At 40.0% G+C, this 16,694-nt stretch overlaps 1 protein-coding gene across 1 annotated transcript in view; it reads right to left on the reverse strand.

The window, feature by feature from the left end:
- grm8a (glutamate receptor, metabotropic 8a) overlaps positions 1-16,694 on the reverse strand; it is a 175,892-nt gene that overhangs the window by 12,839 nt on the left and 146,359 nt on the right. Inside the window, exons 7-10 of the mRNA XM_029494909.1 lie at positions 12,470-12,609; positions 10,232-10,378; positions 7,886-8,307; positions 6,244-6,610 (exon numbers count right to left, since the gene is read on the reverse strand). Coding sequence (XP_029350769.1) covers positions 6,244-6,610; positions 7,886-8,307; positions 10,232-10,378; positions 12,470-12,609 — 1,076 coding nt within the window. The remainder of the gene's footprint in view (positions 1-6,243; positions 6,611-7,885; positions 8,308-10,231; positions 10,379-12,469; positions 12,610-16,694) is intronic.

Consider the following 16,694-nt stretch of genomic DNA (forward strand, 5'->3'; position numbering starts at 1 on the left):
GGTTACAGAGATGGACAACTGATGGAAGTGACTGTTGCATCAGGCCTCAACAGGGAACTTTGCTGTGACGTTTGGATTTATAGTGTTTTTTGTCAATCCTACTTCTCCTCAGAGAATAGTGTGTGTGTGTGTGTGTGTGTGTGAAGGCTTAAATATATGTTTTGGTGAACACAGAGCATGCATGTATGGATGCATACAGTGCTGCGTATATGTGAGCATCTATGTGAAGCCCCAGTATGGTGTAGTTTAACCCACAGTAGTATCAACTTTCTTTCTCCAGATGTTTAATTTTCACATACTCCTGTTCATACAGGAACACTGACAACAGTGTGGTATGTTGTAAGGGTGGGAATCTTTTACTATGTCACGATTTGATTCAATTCCAATTTTTGGGGCTACGATTGGATTCAAAATTGATTTTTGACCTAAAACGATATGATTCACAATGAATTCTGCTTCAATCTATAGGTGTGCAAAGGATCCTCATGACAAAGGGAGACATCAAAGTTGTGTCTTTTTATTTATTAAGTTTTAAACATTTATCAATGCTTAGATGGAATTGTTGGAACTGTTGCATAAAAGCAATGTAAAGTATTGCTTAAGTAACAAAAATAAAAGTGTCTCTTTATAGAAAAAAATACTGCTTTTAAACATGGGTTCCTCATTTTGCAAATCTTGCACACTGAAGCTCATGTCAAGATCAGTCTTCTCTGACCTTCCCAGGCCCTATAAAATCCGTTATCACAGAATTTGACATCAAAAACAGAATTCATTATAAACACGGAATAACACGGAACTGGCCGACAGATTGTTATATGAATCGATTTTTTGGTATGTTGCTCATCAGCTCATTCTGTTGTACCGCTGAGCCTCTTGGTTCAGCACTCCTATCCGCCTAGCTTCTCTTACATTTACACACTTTTACCTCAAGCATCCATTACATACATTCCAATATCAGTATACCTGAGTTTCATATTATTGGAAGCTTTGCACTTGTGAATATAATGAGAGGCTTGAACCATTCTTTCATGAATACACATTGTGTGATCAAAATAATTACTCTCGAGCAAATTCAAGGATTCAGACATTTCTCATGTATCTCATTTACCTCTTCATCTTGCTTTCTGTCTCTTTGTATCTCTGTGTTTCAACATTCATATAATTTGATCTGTATTTTCTCTCTCCTCTTCCTCTCATCTTTAGTGTCTCACGACTGTGTAAATACCCCCCCCGACTCTGTCTGCTATTTAGTTGTTAACGTCGCTCTCATTCTGCACTCCCACACTCTCTGATTCATTCTTTCTCTGTTGCGTTTTTGCCTTCTATTCTTTCCCCCTTACTCCCTTTTGTCCTATCTTTTCCACTCTCTCTGCTGTCTCTTTTATTCTGCTTCACCCCCTAACCCCCCCCCGCCCCCGGGCCTCTCCCAACCACTTCAGATTACTGTAGATTGATTACTGCCGGTTATTCCCAGTAAGGATCTGGGTGGTCATGGGTCCTTCACCAGGACCACAGTCACGGCCATAAATCTGTCTGAGGACGGTGAGCAGTGATTTTAAGTGTGTGTGTGTGTGTTGTGAGAGGCAGATAGATTTGAGGAAGGCAGATAGATTGTGTGTGTTCTTCATATACTCACGAGGACGGAGCACAATCACAGGGAAGGAAGAAATATGAGGAAAGCTACTCAAAGTGAGGCCATTTGCCATTATTCTTCACTTCTTAAAGGGACTGTTGTGCAGTTAGGACTCCTGGGTCTTGCGTTAGTCAATGGTTAGGCTGTAGCATGAATTTCTGTGAGAGTGTGTGTGGATTTGTGTGACTAACAGAGAAATCAGAGCAAAGTGAATGGGAGACCTTGAGAGACAGAAAGAGCATAGGTGTGTACGAATAGCACCTCCAGTGAGTGAACAAGCAGCTTCACACTGTTCTGAACATATGGCTCTGTCCCTCTGTTACCACACTGCACAATTCAGTTTGTTCCTTGGCTGTACTGCAAACATCACATCCTGGTCAGGTCTATTTGTAGTGATTGAGAAACTCAGACTGCCATAAAAATGTAATATTTTAGTATAGAGGATGGCGAGGGACAGCTAGTCCTGTACCTGCATATCAGAGATTTTAATAGAACAGTCTCTTCCATCTCTCAGGAGCTCAATCGATATATAAATACACAAACAAAAATGTCTCTGTCTCTACGTGAGCAACTGGTGCAAATATAAAGACACAACAAACATACCAAAAACATGCATGCTGTGAAAAAAGACCCACACACAGTGAGTGTGCAGGTTTGTTGGTAGTAGCAGGATGGCTTCTTTCTCTTCCGTCAAAGGCAAGAGATAACAAGCTGACTAGATTTAAGGCATATGGAGAACAGGAGAGGTGGCTCATGGGGGGGTGAGAGAGAAAGATATAAAGAGAGAAGAGAAGAAACATGAAAGAAAGAAAGAAAAAGGAAATATGGACCTCTGTCCATATTGTCAGGCAAAGGTGTGATGAGGCAGACACAGAGAGAAGATGTACCCTGTGGTTACTGTTTCACAACAAGCAGAGAGCGGAAGAGCGAAATACACAAACACACACACACACACACACACAACTGTTCTCATTTCTGCAGGGTGGAGCAGCCCCTGCATGGTAGCATGACCTATTTCAAAACAATACTTCCCTGGTCGGTGATGGCTAAGAATCTCCCTCTCCCTCTTGATTTATCTCTCAAATTCTTACTGTCTCACTGTCTCCCTGCATGTCCCTACCTCTCACTTTCCCTTTCAGTTCCCATCCCTCACTTGTTCCCTTTCTTTTCCTGTGCTTTCTCCTTTCTTTCTGTACCCTGTCTTCTGTGACTCAGAGCCACATTGGATATTCAGAGGGGAGGAGTTTGACAGACTGGCCCAATGAATACCAAGGGAAGGAGGGGAGTTACATCGGGGGGAGAAAGTGCAAACACGAAATAAGGATAGTGTGAGAGGAGGTTCCAATGGGAACTAAACAAATATGAGGGCACAACAGGGTAATACAAGCTTTGACTGAGTGGGTGGGCAGAGAAGACAAAATGAGGATTTGGCACAAACTGAAATTTCCTTTTATCAGGAAATGATTCAAACAAATTCATCCAGAGAGTAGAAGAAGACAATTAGATGTTACATACTGTATACAGGGCATTTCATTCAACCCTGCAGCAAGAGGGAGCACTGAATTCCTTTAGTTGAGAGGTTATCATAATCTTGTTTGGGCACGCACTGTAGCTTACAATGGGCTCTACAGGCTTCACTCTAACTATATGGCTGATTCCACTAAACTAAAGATCAATTTACCTGCTTTTTCAGAGCTTTCAACCACTTACCTCAAACCATTTAGACCTCTCCTGGTACACTTGAAAGAAAGGGCCTCGCCAATATAGGAATTTGAGCTGCCTGTACAGTATGGTTAGGTGCAACAACAGTCGGGACCACTATGCTGGGTTACAGGTCCTGGAATGAGACACTGAATGAACACCAGAAGTGGCGACTAAAGCTCTTTAAACTCTACTGATCAGGGGACAGGTGGAGCAAAATGGACACTGAGTACATCCATGTGTGACCCAAGAGATTGTTTTTAAAAGGAGTCAGGGATGGCAATTTTACCAAAAGAGCCTTTAGAAAACAACTCTACTCCCAGTTACACCCAGCAAACTAGCTGTATTGAAGCTGAGGGCTGGTTATCGCTGGAATTAATGAAAGATGACCAGCTATCTGACTAATCTCCATGGTAAAAGGCTGCCAAGACATTGCAAGATGCATCTTGAAGGTCTGGGGAAAAGCTGACCTTCAAGACAGCAGAGACGCAGCTACACAAAGAACATCTGAAGCACAGCCTCATAAAATACACGTCTTCACTCAAAATGTCCTCACGTGGCCACTGCAATTAACAAAACGAAGTTGCTTTTTAAGTAGAAGTACATTTCAGCATTCCTGAACAAGAAGTGGACAAACAGTGAAAACCCTCTGACCCCCTCCTCAAACTAAACCTTTGCCCTTGGTGGTGCTATCCTCATTAACGCCCCATCAGCAAGTCACATCATTACCTGTTTATTCCTTTCCATCCTCTCTCTCCTCCCTCTCTTCTGCACTCTCTGTTTGCCAGCCAGCTGCCACATACTTCAGAGGATATTCCAATTAGAAACAACATACACAGACAAACAAATGTGCACCGGTGGATCTTCCAATTAAATACAACAAAACAGACAAACACACTTGAAAGCAAATACACATTAAGTCGCTGGTGAACATTCTAATTAGCCGGACGAACATAGCACGGCCACGGATTAGCCCTTCCACAAAGAAAGAGCGCTTCAGCACCTAACACGCACACACACACACAAATAGATGGACACACCTTTACAATGACACGACGTATATGCTGCCAAAAATAGTCACAGTATATATAAGTTAACAGACTCATAAGTAGTTTTCTTTGGTGTTCTCACCAAATCACTTAGCAGATATGGTTATGGGGTATTTTAAAGCTTTTGTAAAGGGAAAGTGAAAATGTACCTTTTCTTTATAATTGTAATTATTTAGTTATATCTTGATGCATGGATAGTGAAATGAAAAAGCTCAAGAAGATAAACTAATATAAAAATCCTGCCTCAAAAACTAAGCAAAGGCAAAGCACCATGAAACAGACAGCATCAGTATGATTTCCCTGATATGTGATTAGATGGGATCACTTTGATGCCAACTTTACGCCCTGTGACGTGCCCCCCTTGAAAAGAAAACAGGACCGTGATGCAGAAAATCAAAATTGCCTGATTGACACTCAAAAACACAGAAAGACAAAGAGCTAAAAATGTGTTGATGGCTATCTCAAGAACATATATTATTTTTCACTAAAACTCAGACAGTATTATGAGGTGCGTTTCCTTCCAGGTTTCGGTTTATGATGTTTATATCTGTATGTCCATACCATGTAATATGTGAAACCTTTAAAATAGAAAGCACTATCTATCTGTTCACAGCCATGTATGCCTGTTTACTGCTTATCTACATACAATGTGTTCATTGGTATACAAAGGTGTACGTGTTTAGCATGAGATTTCCAACTTGTAAAATCTGCAATCAATCACCCACCTTGAATTCCAATGAGGTTTTGGTTAGTGCAGGAACTGTTACAATATCAGGAAATGTAATCAATGAACCACTGCTGCTTTTGCTCTACTAAAAACATAAATACAGTGGTTTCTTTTGTGTTAAGAATTAGATTAGTGTTTGAGTGTTTGAGTCCATTTCGTTTTACCCCTACGTTTCTAAACTGATATGGTGAAAGGAGACCAACACACAATCCCTATGTCTGTCTGAAGATGTATATCTAAAAAAAGACAATCATACATGCAAAAGATTGCTGTAGTCAAAGCACATCCTTCATCCTTCGATGTAGAGTAAAGGCTGCTCGCATACACACACCTCCGCCAAATGAAAGTTACATCTTACTCACATCAAATAGCCATCAATAATTGACTCAAGGTAGGAGGAATAAGCTCTAAAAGCCTGAACCAAGTCATGTATCCAGTCAATCAGCCACATAGAAAATCCCTTTGTACTCTCTGGAAATTCTCTGGAGATTGTGGTCTTAAAGGCTGCTACAGTTGTAAAACATATCTATCTCTCAGTGTCAAGAGATGCACTTTAGATCTTTACAAAGTTTTCAGGGAGTGAGCATAAGCATAGTCTTTGCCACAGCAATATATGCAAATTTATGGCTAAAGAGAGCGATTCCAAAACTTAACAATGCAGCAAAATGGACCCAGGAGAATTTAGTCATACTCACTGAAAGCCTATAAAACATATCATCACAGCCAACCTGTCACTGAATTTTAAGTTTAGCCAAGTTTTTTTTCCCCCGCATTGATAGTTTTCCAAAAAAATCATCTAAATCCATCTATGGAGTCAAAATCACCCACCTACACATACATACACACACACACACACACACAAAATTGCTTTAAATCCCAAAAAGGTCATATTCAGGGAAATCCAACAGATGGATGAGAGGACTAGCAGACAGACAGACAGACCACGATCTCATCCTCTTTGCAGAAATCCTTGAGATGATGGGGATGAATGACAGACATTGGCTATATACTCACACTCTCTGTAGACTGTAGTTCACAAAGAAAATGTTAAAACACAGAAGTTAAAGTCTTCAGGTCTGGTGGCATATATTGTTGGATTCACAAAAGATTTAAACAAATATGCAAGCACTCACCCTCTCTGCAGACTGTGATGTGCCGAAGAAGATAGGTATGAATGCCAGCCAGATGATACAAGTGGTGTACATGGTAAATCCAATGGGCTTGGCCTCATTGAAGGTCTCGGGCACACCTCGCGTCTTGATGGCGTAAACGGTGCAGGTCACCATCAGCAGGATGGAGTAACCCAGAGAGCAGATGAGTGACAGGTCAGAGATGTCACACTTGAGCACACCACGTGCTGATAGGGGATCCTGGGTCCGCTGCTCCCCGTAGTCCACAACGGTGTGGGGAGGGTCCACCGCGAACCACACAAAGACACCCAGGAGCTGGACTGAGATCAGAGAGAAGGTGATGACGAGCTGGGAGGCAGGCGAGATGAACCTGGGAAAGAGGAGATTATTGAAATGAGCTGGAATAATGAGGAAAAATGCTGCTGGGGTTTTCATTTTAAGTGGGACAACTTCTGCCAGAAGCTTCGCTCTCATGGAAAAATTATGTGCCTTTTAAAAAAGGTGTTACTGTTAAATAAATTTTTTTGCAATTTTTCATGGTCAGTAATGTCTCTATAAGTACATTAAAAAGAAGTCTAAAAATTTGAAAACAAAGCTGGTTTTCATAGAGCTGGTGCAAGTTAACCACTAGACATGAGCAATATAATCTATTCCACTACAAGCAACCACACACACTCGTAAAAACATGAAACGGTAAGGAAAGATCAGGGATCAGATTAGATTTGGAGAAAAAAAAAAAAAAAGTGGTAGTAACATATAGATGTACTCAACAGAGAAAATGTGTTGATCTCCTTGGATTTTTGAGAGCTAAAAAAGAGGAGAATAATATCCAATAACAAAAGCTGTGATTTTGCTCACACCTTCAATGAAAAAACAACCTGGTCCTTCCAGCTCCGAGGCTCAAAGCATGCTCTGTGCCTGAAACCCCAGAGGAACAGCTACACCCAAGAACCCTGAAAAAGAGCCCCAAACTCTCCAGTGTGTCAACAAAGCTTCAGATGGGGCATTACCTCAACCATGCTGCAGTTTATGTTCACTGTATTTACTTTAATTCACTTGTTTCCCTTCATATGAAAGAGTTAGAACAACTGTCACAACTAAAAGAACAACTAGATGCTTTGCTCCGGTTTTCCTGGAGAGCTGACAAGAAATGTGGAGATAAATGATCGTTTAAAAAAGAAATAAATAAAGAATCTTAATATGTATGAGTGTGAGCGGTGCAATAACATGAACTCCCACAGCTGGGTGGTACTAAGGGGAAAAACAGATGACCATCTGGGCGGCAGGGACATGAACCTGTGCACCATTAAATCCTGCATCAACATTTCATCCCCTTACTTGACGCTCTCTCCTAGAGTCACTCACACTGAGTACAAACAGTACAATAGGTGAGTGTGAGTTCATGACTCTCATACATAATGTATGAAAAATAAATGATGAATAATGATTGCAAGCAGCTTAGTAAGGAAGAAGTAGAGGTTAAGTCTTCATTTGAATACATGCCCCTCAGTGAATAAAAAAAAAAAAAAAACACAATTGGGGAATAAAATAAAAAAAACAAAAGCACAGCGACCTTCAGTGCCTCTATACCCATCCAATATATTTGTACTGTGCACACAAAGAGCAAACAGATAGGCGTGCTCACCTGGGTGCTGTTACAGATTTCTTCCCTTGTTCAAAGATGCGGTGTATCCTGTTGGTCTTGGTGAGCAGGGCGGCGTAGCTGAAGCACATCCCCAAGCCCAGGAAGATCCTCCTGAAGGAGCACACTCCCACATCTGGTGTGGCGATCATCAGGAATGTGATGGCATAACACAGGAAGATTCCCGTCAGCAGCACATAGCTCATCTCTCGGCCCGACGCCCGTACGATGGGCGTGTCGTTGTACCGGACAAACGTGACGATGACAAAGGAGGTGGCGATGATCCCCAGCATGGAGATGAAGACGGGCACAACTGCCCAGGGGGAGTGCCACTCCAACTTGATGATCGGGATGGGTATGCAGCCGGTGCGGTTGGTGTCAGGTCGCATCTCGTATGGACACAGCTCACAGGTGAACTCTGAGGCCTGGGTGAAAATTTAGATTGAACATGTTTTGCTGCGTGAACATGCAGCCCTCTAATAGAGAATGTCAATTAATCAATGAACTGTTCTTTTCCATAATAATTTGAGGGGTTTGGATACGGATCAAACTAATTTCTTTTCCTCGCTCTCTCTCCTACAATCATTTCCTGAACCCTATTAGCCACGCATGGAAATAACAAAGCAAATTTTTGGCCGATTTTTTCTCGACTGCTGCTTTTGGATGAGGAGGTTTTCATCAGGTGTACTGATTAATAGAGCTATTGCAACAAAAAAAAAAAAGAGAGCCGTGGATTTGGTTCCTGGACCTGGGGCCTTTCTGTGTGGAGTTGCATGCGCTCCCTGTGCCTGTGTGAATGTGAGTAGTTGTTGGTCTCTGTCAGTCTCTGTGTGTTGGCCCTGTGATGGACTGATGACCTGCCCAGGGTGACCCCGCCCTCCCCCAGTGTGAGCTGGGATTGGCTCCAGCAACCCCCCCCCCATGCCTGATGAATGAATTAAATTCTTTCCAAAACTCAAGCTTCTTTGACGTATTTGGGGATTTTGTGAACATTTTCAGACAAATTGAGTCAAAAGGAGCCACTTTTTTTTTTTCTTTTTTTTGTAAAGAAAAAAAGAAGAAGTCACATAGCTTAAGGCCAGCTATCGGCAATTTTGGGGAAACCCAATGTAGCCCTCGTTTTGTCCACAACAGCTGAGTGAGGATTTAAAACCAAAACTCTTACATTCATGTCCATGTGCAGAATCACTCAAGCTTGGTTTTTCATCATGCTGCTGTGTTATTTTCCATTCTGCTTAAAAACCCAAATCTACAGCAAATATTTCAACAGATAATTGATTTTACAGCAAATGCATGTATCTGCAAAATGACTATTGATCGCTCACTCTGACACGTATTGCCTGCTGGTGTGCTGGCTGATGTTTTCTTTTCCCTTTATTGGCTTCTCAAGGAGGAAACTCTTTGCACATATACGGTCACTCATAGATTTTTCTAACTCAATATGAAAGAGGGATCATGGGGCAGCCAAATTGCCAGTGATATAATTAACATGGAGGATACATCTTGATAACACCTCAAACTATGTTCCTTTTACTGTAAAAGCATCAGCAGAGTTTGTGCTGCATTTAAAAATTTGACACAGGCTTTAAGTGACTTATTTTCTTTGGTTACCTAAAATGAGCAAGGAATGAAGACCACAGGAAGATGCAACTCTACTGCAGAGCTAGGTAGCATGCAGCAGGTGCCACAAAGCAGATACTTGACCAGATTAGCATGTTCATAATGCCAGTGCTGCTATTGCAAACATATCTTGGGAGGTTATGATGTAAAGTAAGATTTAGACTGGCTTTTATCGCAAAGCAAGTTAAGAAAGTTCATGCAAGGTTTGACTTGAGATCAGAATCTACATTCACATCATAGTGTTTTTATTGACAGTGGATTTTTACACTGAGGTTTAAGCCAAGTGCTGGAGGCTTTCCCAGTTTCTAAAATACAGTCATGGTAATTTACAAGTCAGGGAAATCCTTTTTCTTGTCAGGGCTTTGAACCAAAGAAATGAAGAACTACAATGAACAATGATGCCAAAAGTGAATATATTGTATTTTGTCCAAAGAATGATGCTGCCTCTGATTACCCAAATACAACACCAACACCATAAACTGAAAACCAGAGAACCTGAGAAAGCTTTAACATTGTAATATATATTTAACTACATGAGAGACAAAGGTGAAACTATGTTTTCAGCATATTTCCATGGAGATGACTTTAAAAATGCTTTCATCATTTTTGTGCAGACCTTTAAATTACCGATGTGACCTTATTTCTTATCAGTCACAGTGTGTGAGCAGCTCATTTCACAGTTTTAGATCAGAGCCACAACTTTTGACAGACATTTCTAGACAGACTTACCTGATAGTGGTATCCCTCACAGCGCTCACAGTGCCAGCAACAAGGCACACCTTTCACCACTTTCTTCCTTTCGCCTGCACGACATGGGATGCTGCATACGGATGCAGGGAGAGACGGGTCGCCTGTCCTCCAACGCATGGCCTCCACCTGGATAAATTGAATTTATATATATTGGCAAACATAGATTTTAGTTGCTTTTTGTTTGTTTGGTTTTTTTCTTTTATCTGTCCACAAGGCAAAGTAAAACTTCCTACTTTCTTGTGGGATATTATGCAGAGACTGAGAGTGGCAACCATCTGCTCAAGCTGACATTATTGTGTGTTAACAGGCTTTAACACTTGCTTCCGTAGTACCTGCAGAAAGTGTGTCTTCGGGGCAAACTTGGAGAGCAATTAGCACAAACAGATCCTCTGATCATTTTCCGGAGCGCTGCCGGGCACAAAACTAACACCAACTAGTGTGGAAGCCAGCAATCAGCCCATAATCAGATCTGGCACAAAAAGGCCATCTGTATTTCCCTCTTGTGTGTATGCGCATGCAAATGTGCACGTTCTTTCATGTGTGCATTGTGTTTGTTTGCGCTTCTGTTATTCTGGCATTAAAGCGAATCCCTGAGCTTTCCATATGTGTGGTATGTGTGAGATTTTGTGTGTGTGTGTTTTAATTTGCCTTTATGTGTGCAAGTGTTTGTAATAAATGCTGTCATTACGCTGAATCCCTGAGGTTCGTCCTTTCCCGAGGGTGCTCAGTAAACTGGAGCATTACTGTTTTAAGGTACACATTGTACCAGTCCAACAAAAACTAGTTGAGAGGAAAAACTCATTAGGGATGGAGGAAATGGACTTGATTGGATCACTGACATATAAAAAACACACACTGCACAATATAGTGTTATTTCTGTCAGGAGAAACACACGAATGAGTGTTAGTGAGTGTGCAGGAGTGCAAATTAGCATTGTGTGAAACTTTTCAAGCGTTTTTCTTTGTTGCTGTTTTTCTCTGTGCTTATTGAATATTTTTGCTTATTATTTATTCATCACCTAACCATAGTTTTTACATAGACACAGATACAAACACACCTTGTTTTGTTACAATTATTATGAATTATGTACAGGTCTAAATAATACAGGCCTGTTCATGAACTTCTCCACCATTAATGTTTATGCAAAACAAGAATGGCAATAAACTTCTGCTTTAATTATGAATCTCAATTACACTGTGCATCAGTGTCCTAATGTTCTGTGTTCGAACACACATTCAGCATTGACCACACCAACTTCATTCAGCAGTCCCCTCTTTATCCTGATGAATGCCTAGTCAGTTTGTTGACCATGATTCAAACCAGATTTTTAAACAAATCAAGTCCATCTGCTAATTTGTCAACTGTCAAAGTTCCCAGTCGTGTTCATCTTAACGACGTCTTGTCCTTTGTGCTGCACGTTCTCGTTCTCACTCTCTCTCTCTCTCTCTCTCTCTCTCTCAGTCAGCAGGCCGTCCATCAGCAAGACAGTTTTTTGTGTCTATTAGTCTTCTCATCTGTCACCTGCTTTTTCTAATGAAGTCCTGGGTGGATTTATGACCCAGAGAACTCCAGCGTTGCTCGAGGAATTTGTGTGCATGCATGTTTTATGAGTGCGCAAGAGTGGGAAACTATAACTAAAACAGAAAGGTTTTAGCATGTTCTCTTTTTCTCTTGTTCTGCTGGAGGCTGTTGTGGATCAGGTGTACACTGCAGACACTGTGCCTGCACTTACAGGTTGTTCAGGCCACTGTGAATGTGTGACTACTGTGAGTGTATTACTGGACAAAGTTCAACTGCGTAAACTAAAGAACTTAGTGTTTGTACAAAAAAGCTCAAGTCCAGCAAACCCTCACTTTGAATAATTGATAGTTGGAGATTTTAGACTGATGGCAGCTGGTTTCACTCTGCTGAGGTACGTGGCCTGTAATGGCTACAAGAATGCAGAAAATACAGTTTGGATTATTGGCCTGCACTAATATATGTTTTTCATTAATTTTTTCAAGCTTGGAAACATCTTATTCAGATCACTACCGTTACATTACAAATATTTTTGTTTGGAGAAAGATTTAATGCCCTTGAGCAGTTCTTTGATCTCAAGTTTACATTTTATCAGTTCTGTTTTCTGTTCACTGTATGAAAATGATTCTAGATGTTGATGCGATGTATGTGTCAGCATAAAAGACAGAGTTTGTTTGTGCTGGTGTATGAAAAGCTTACTTTGAGGTGTAGTTTATTGGTCCAGGAGCCGATGACTCTATACTCCGCAGTAGATCTGTTAGTAATCTGGTACTGGAAGATATCATATCTCCCTGGAGCATCTCCATTCTCATTGAAAACTACCGGTGTACCAGCACTTCCTGGAACAAAGTAGATGTTTGGAGGAAGGGTCAGTTAATATGAAAACCCATAACCCAAACCCCTTTACATTTTGATTTGTGCTCAAATAGTTCAATTGATCACCACAACTCCTACAAACAAAAAATAAAAATCTGTGATTAAAAAAGGAAAAAAAGTACAGACAAATGTAATATTTAATAACATTCAACTGTGACTGGTCACTTGTAAACCAAATTCTTATGATAATTTGTTGACAGCCAACATTTACACATTACTGATTATTAAAAACATGATATATGATATATGATATATGATATATATATGAAATAACGTTGTATGATACAAGCCATAATGTCCCTGCAAAAAGGCCAACAGACATGATATGTATCAAGTTAATATTTCCTTGTGCTGTTTGTTTAGCAGCTGTGACTGCAAAACCAATGTACATTTATTCTGTGGTCTAGAATGTGTTGTTGTATCCTTTCATGTGTGTGTGTGTATGCGTGTGAGCAGTAACATAGTATGATTGAATGTTCAAGCACACGGAAACATGCATATTTCTACTAAGGTTTAGTTTTCTTACCACCAATATGGCTAAACACAAAGTTTTTATATTTTTCGCTGTCTTACTCGCCGTCTTTCTTTTATGTAACAATGCAATCAAATCAAATTATTGAATGTTGTGTAGCAGAGAGGATATCTAATTATGGTGTGCAGATTAGGGAAAATCTGCCTTGTACCGTAAGTCACTGATATGGTGCAATGATGCTGAAGATACATAAGCAGTAACAGTTACCAGTCTGATGCGAAGCAAGAGAAGGTGTTAAGTTTAGAAACTGACAAAGAGAATGAAACAGACAAGAGAGAGCAGCAGAAAGAAGAAGAGAAAGAATCCAGTTAAAATATCAACTGAAAGAAATTAAAAGAAACAACAAGAATTTGTATGATAAAAACATAAAAGTCATTTGAAAGGGAGACAAAATTGAGGAAAATATTGGGCACTAAGAGGTGACAGAAAATTGATGATCAGAAATTTAGTGTTGTTAAAGAAGAGTAAGACAGATGAATGGAAGGAGACTGAATTAGCAAGAGAAACAAAACTACAGACTCTCAATCTCTCATTGTTCTGAAAGGTTTTGAAAGAAAAATTAAAGCTGTCACTAAAAATGTTGAAAGTCTAAATCTCAAATGTTAACTATCTTCCCTCCTGCCCTATCTCAAATTTTTCCTTCAATTTATAAATACCAAAAGAAGGTGATAAGATGTATCAGGGATTCACTGTGAACCACAGTAGAAAAGTTTTAATCGGCAAAATATTAGATTAGAATACATTAAATCTGATGATGAATGTGGGTGCTTTGTCATTTGTTGTGCTGTGGCTGCAACACACACTAATTTTATCTTTCAAAGCAGAATATTATGTTTGCTTTATAGGAAACACACAGGATGAAGTAATCAATGTCATCATGTAATACACTCCTAGCAACTATGTAGTTCTCCCTCGCAACCGCATTGATCTCGCCACATCAACACATGCACTGTCATTTCTTCACAAGTCACCTCCACAAACCACTTCATTTCTCAGCGTTGCTCATTCTTCTTCTCTGACTACCCCATGTTCCATTCTAATTCGATTTTGGCCACACCCTCATTCCTACCCACTGTGCTAAACTACTGCACATTGCACACAAATGGGTTTTTCCATTTACTTTAGCCCAGTAAAAAGGATATAAAAAGAAAAACGATGATCAAATCTGTTTTTCTTTCGGGTTATCTTACTGCTGTCTGTTTCGTTCCCCCATTTTCTTTCTTCTCCCGCTCTTTTGTCCTACCTACCTTTGTTTTCTTACATTTGCCACCCCTCAGATATGAACGAAACCCCTTCTTTTATTATCTTTAATCTCTATCTGCTGCTTTGTTCTCTTCTCACCCAGTCATTAACATGACACCTCGTCCTTATTGGCTGACTTTCCTTTCATTTTTCCAACCCCCCAATCATGGCAAGTGTGCACCAACTAAAACATTTGACTGCAGCAGAGACATGCTGGTGGGTACTTTAAATTATGCAGACTGTTTGCTCTGAAAGCAGCGGTTACCTTGAGTAGAAAATAATTATTTAATCTCAGTGTTTGTATCACTTGCTGGAGATCATAGATGAAGGTGCATAAAAACACACTTTTAAAAATCTGTGGCAATGATTGCAAACACATACAATAGGTGTGAGAGGAGCTGACTTTATCTAAACTATATGCTGGAAAAACAAATAGCTGACAACCGCTCATCAGTTCAGCTTAATGTTTATAGTTTAAGGGACACATGGACGGGCTTAATTGTCTCATAATTTTCCATTTGGGTTTTGCTATATAAATTCATAAAAAAGACTCACTGACAGAAGCATATGGAATTTTTCAGTAATTAAAAATGTATTTTAAATTAACAAACATAAAATTATGATGCACCCTTTATTGCAGGAACATTGAATCAAGGCTAAATTGCTTGTCTGATGGTTGGAGAAAAGATAACCATTAGATCAACTGGAAAAAAAATAATTACAAACGCTTAACTTTTGAATGTGTTACTGTAGTAGTGGCACCCTGAGTCATCAGTGTGGGAGCAGTGACATATCAACATGCAGATTTTCACAACTTCTGCTTTAGTTGGCATGACGCTAAAAACTAAATGCTCTCCCTGTTGCCCTGGCAACACACCTCCACCTCATCCTGTAGCAATACCTATTATGTTCAGTTATTGAAAGGAAGATGCTGCACTGCAGAAAATGTTTCCACTCTAAGATGAAAGTTTGTAATGTTTCATATTATTTTGGCTGAAAAACAAACATATTTTAAGACAAATTATAGCTTACCTCATTCTCATATCTTGCATGTGTTCATACAAAGTACCACAACAACTTCTCACACCCCACAATTGATAAGATGTCATAACAGAGTTCTATATTATATTTTTTATTCTTGTCATCTGTATTCATTTTCCCTAGAGCAAGCTTTCAAGGTTTTAAAGTACACCACAAATGGTGGAAAGGCCAGAGGACAGACATATGTTGGCAAAGTTCATTGTTCATTGGTCTCATTTATTGAACTAGACATGAATGATAGTTCTGGTAGAAGGCTTCGGTAATGTACATGTGTCTGCATCCTAATTGCACAGAAACTCTTTCTTGGACTTATTTTAATTTCACAGATCATCTCGAAGAACAGTAATAAGGTGTCACTTATTGCGACACAGGCCCTGCGGGATTGTCCTCACGCAAGACTCAGTTTCCCTGCTTGCCAGAGGCGCTGTATCTTCCCCCGTAACGTCTTTAGAGGCTTTCCCTTTGGGTATCAACAATAGAGTATCAAAGGGAAACTCTACAACTTTTCTCAATATTTCCCAGGCAAACTCACAGGTCATGACCTTCTGCTTCAATAATATGATTAGATATGAAATAAAGAATGATGGTCTTTGTGCAGTGAATTCAAATGGAGCTGAAAATGACTTGCAGACTAAGAATTAGAATGTAAACGTAATGTTGGCACAAGAAAGTAGATGAAGAATTGATTTGCTTTGCCACTAAGTTTAAACTTACTGTCAGTCAGACCAATTGGAATCATACTAACCCAGAAGAAAGCCGACAAGACAAGAGAGAGTGAGTGACATAATTAATAATAATAATAATAATAATAAAAAGAACGCATGAGAAATGCAGAGAAGCTTCCTGTCTGTGGCTTAAGGAAAGGAGGAGGGGGAAAAAGATTGAGGACAAAATGAGCGGCAGAGGAAGATATCAGTAAAATAAGAGAGCAAGCAGGTCTGTGGGAAAGCATCAAACCCCATCTTTCTGACAGATAGTGGCAGACCCATGGATCCACTTAAAAGCAGAAGAAGAGAGCGAAAATGAGGCTGAACAAGGGAGAATATAGGTGAATATCACACAGCAAGGCAGTTGAGACGAGTCAAAACTTTTTCTAGTTCGACAGAATAGGAAAGAAACCAACACTGGGTGGGCGGGGGAGAGACAGAGAATTTAAAAAAAGAGAATGATACAGTGTGTGAGAATATCAATTAGTGTAGGCCTTAAATCCTCCCTGGCAGACAGAGATTGAAA

Source organism: Echeneis naucrates, chromosome 23 (genome assembly GCF_900963305.1).
Source record: "Echeneis naucrates chromosome 23, fEcheNa1.1, whole genome shotgun sequence".
Lineage (NCBI taxonomy): Eukaryota > Metazoa > Chordata > Actinopteri > Carangiformes > Echeneidae > Echeneis > Echeneis naucrates.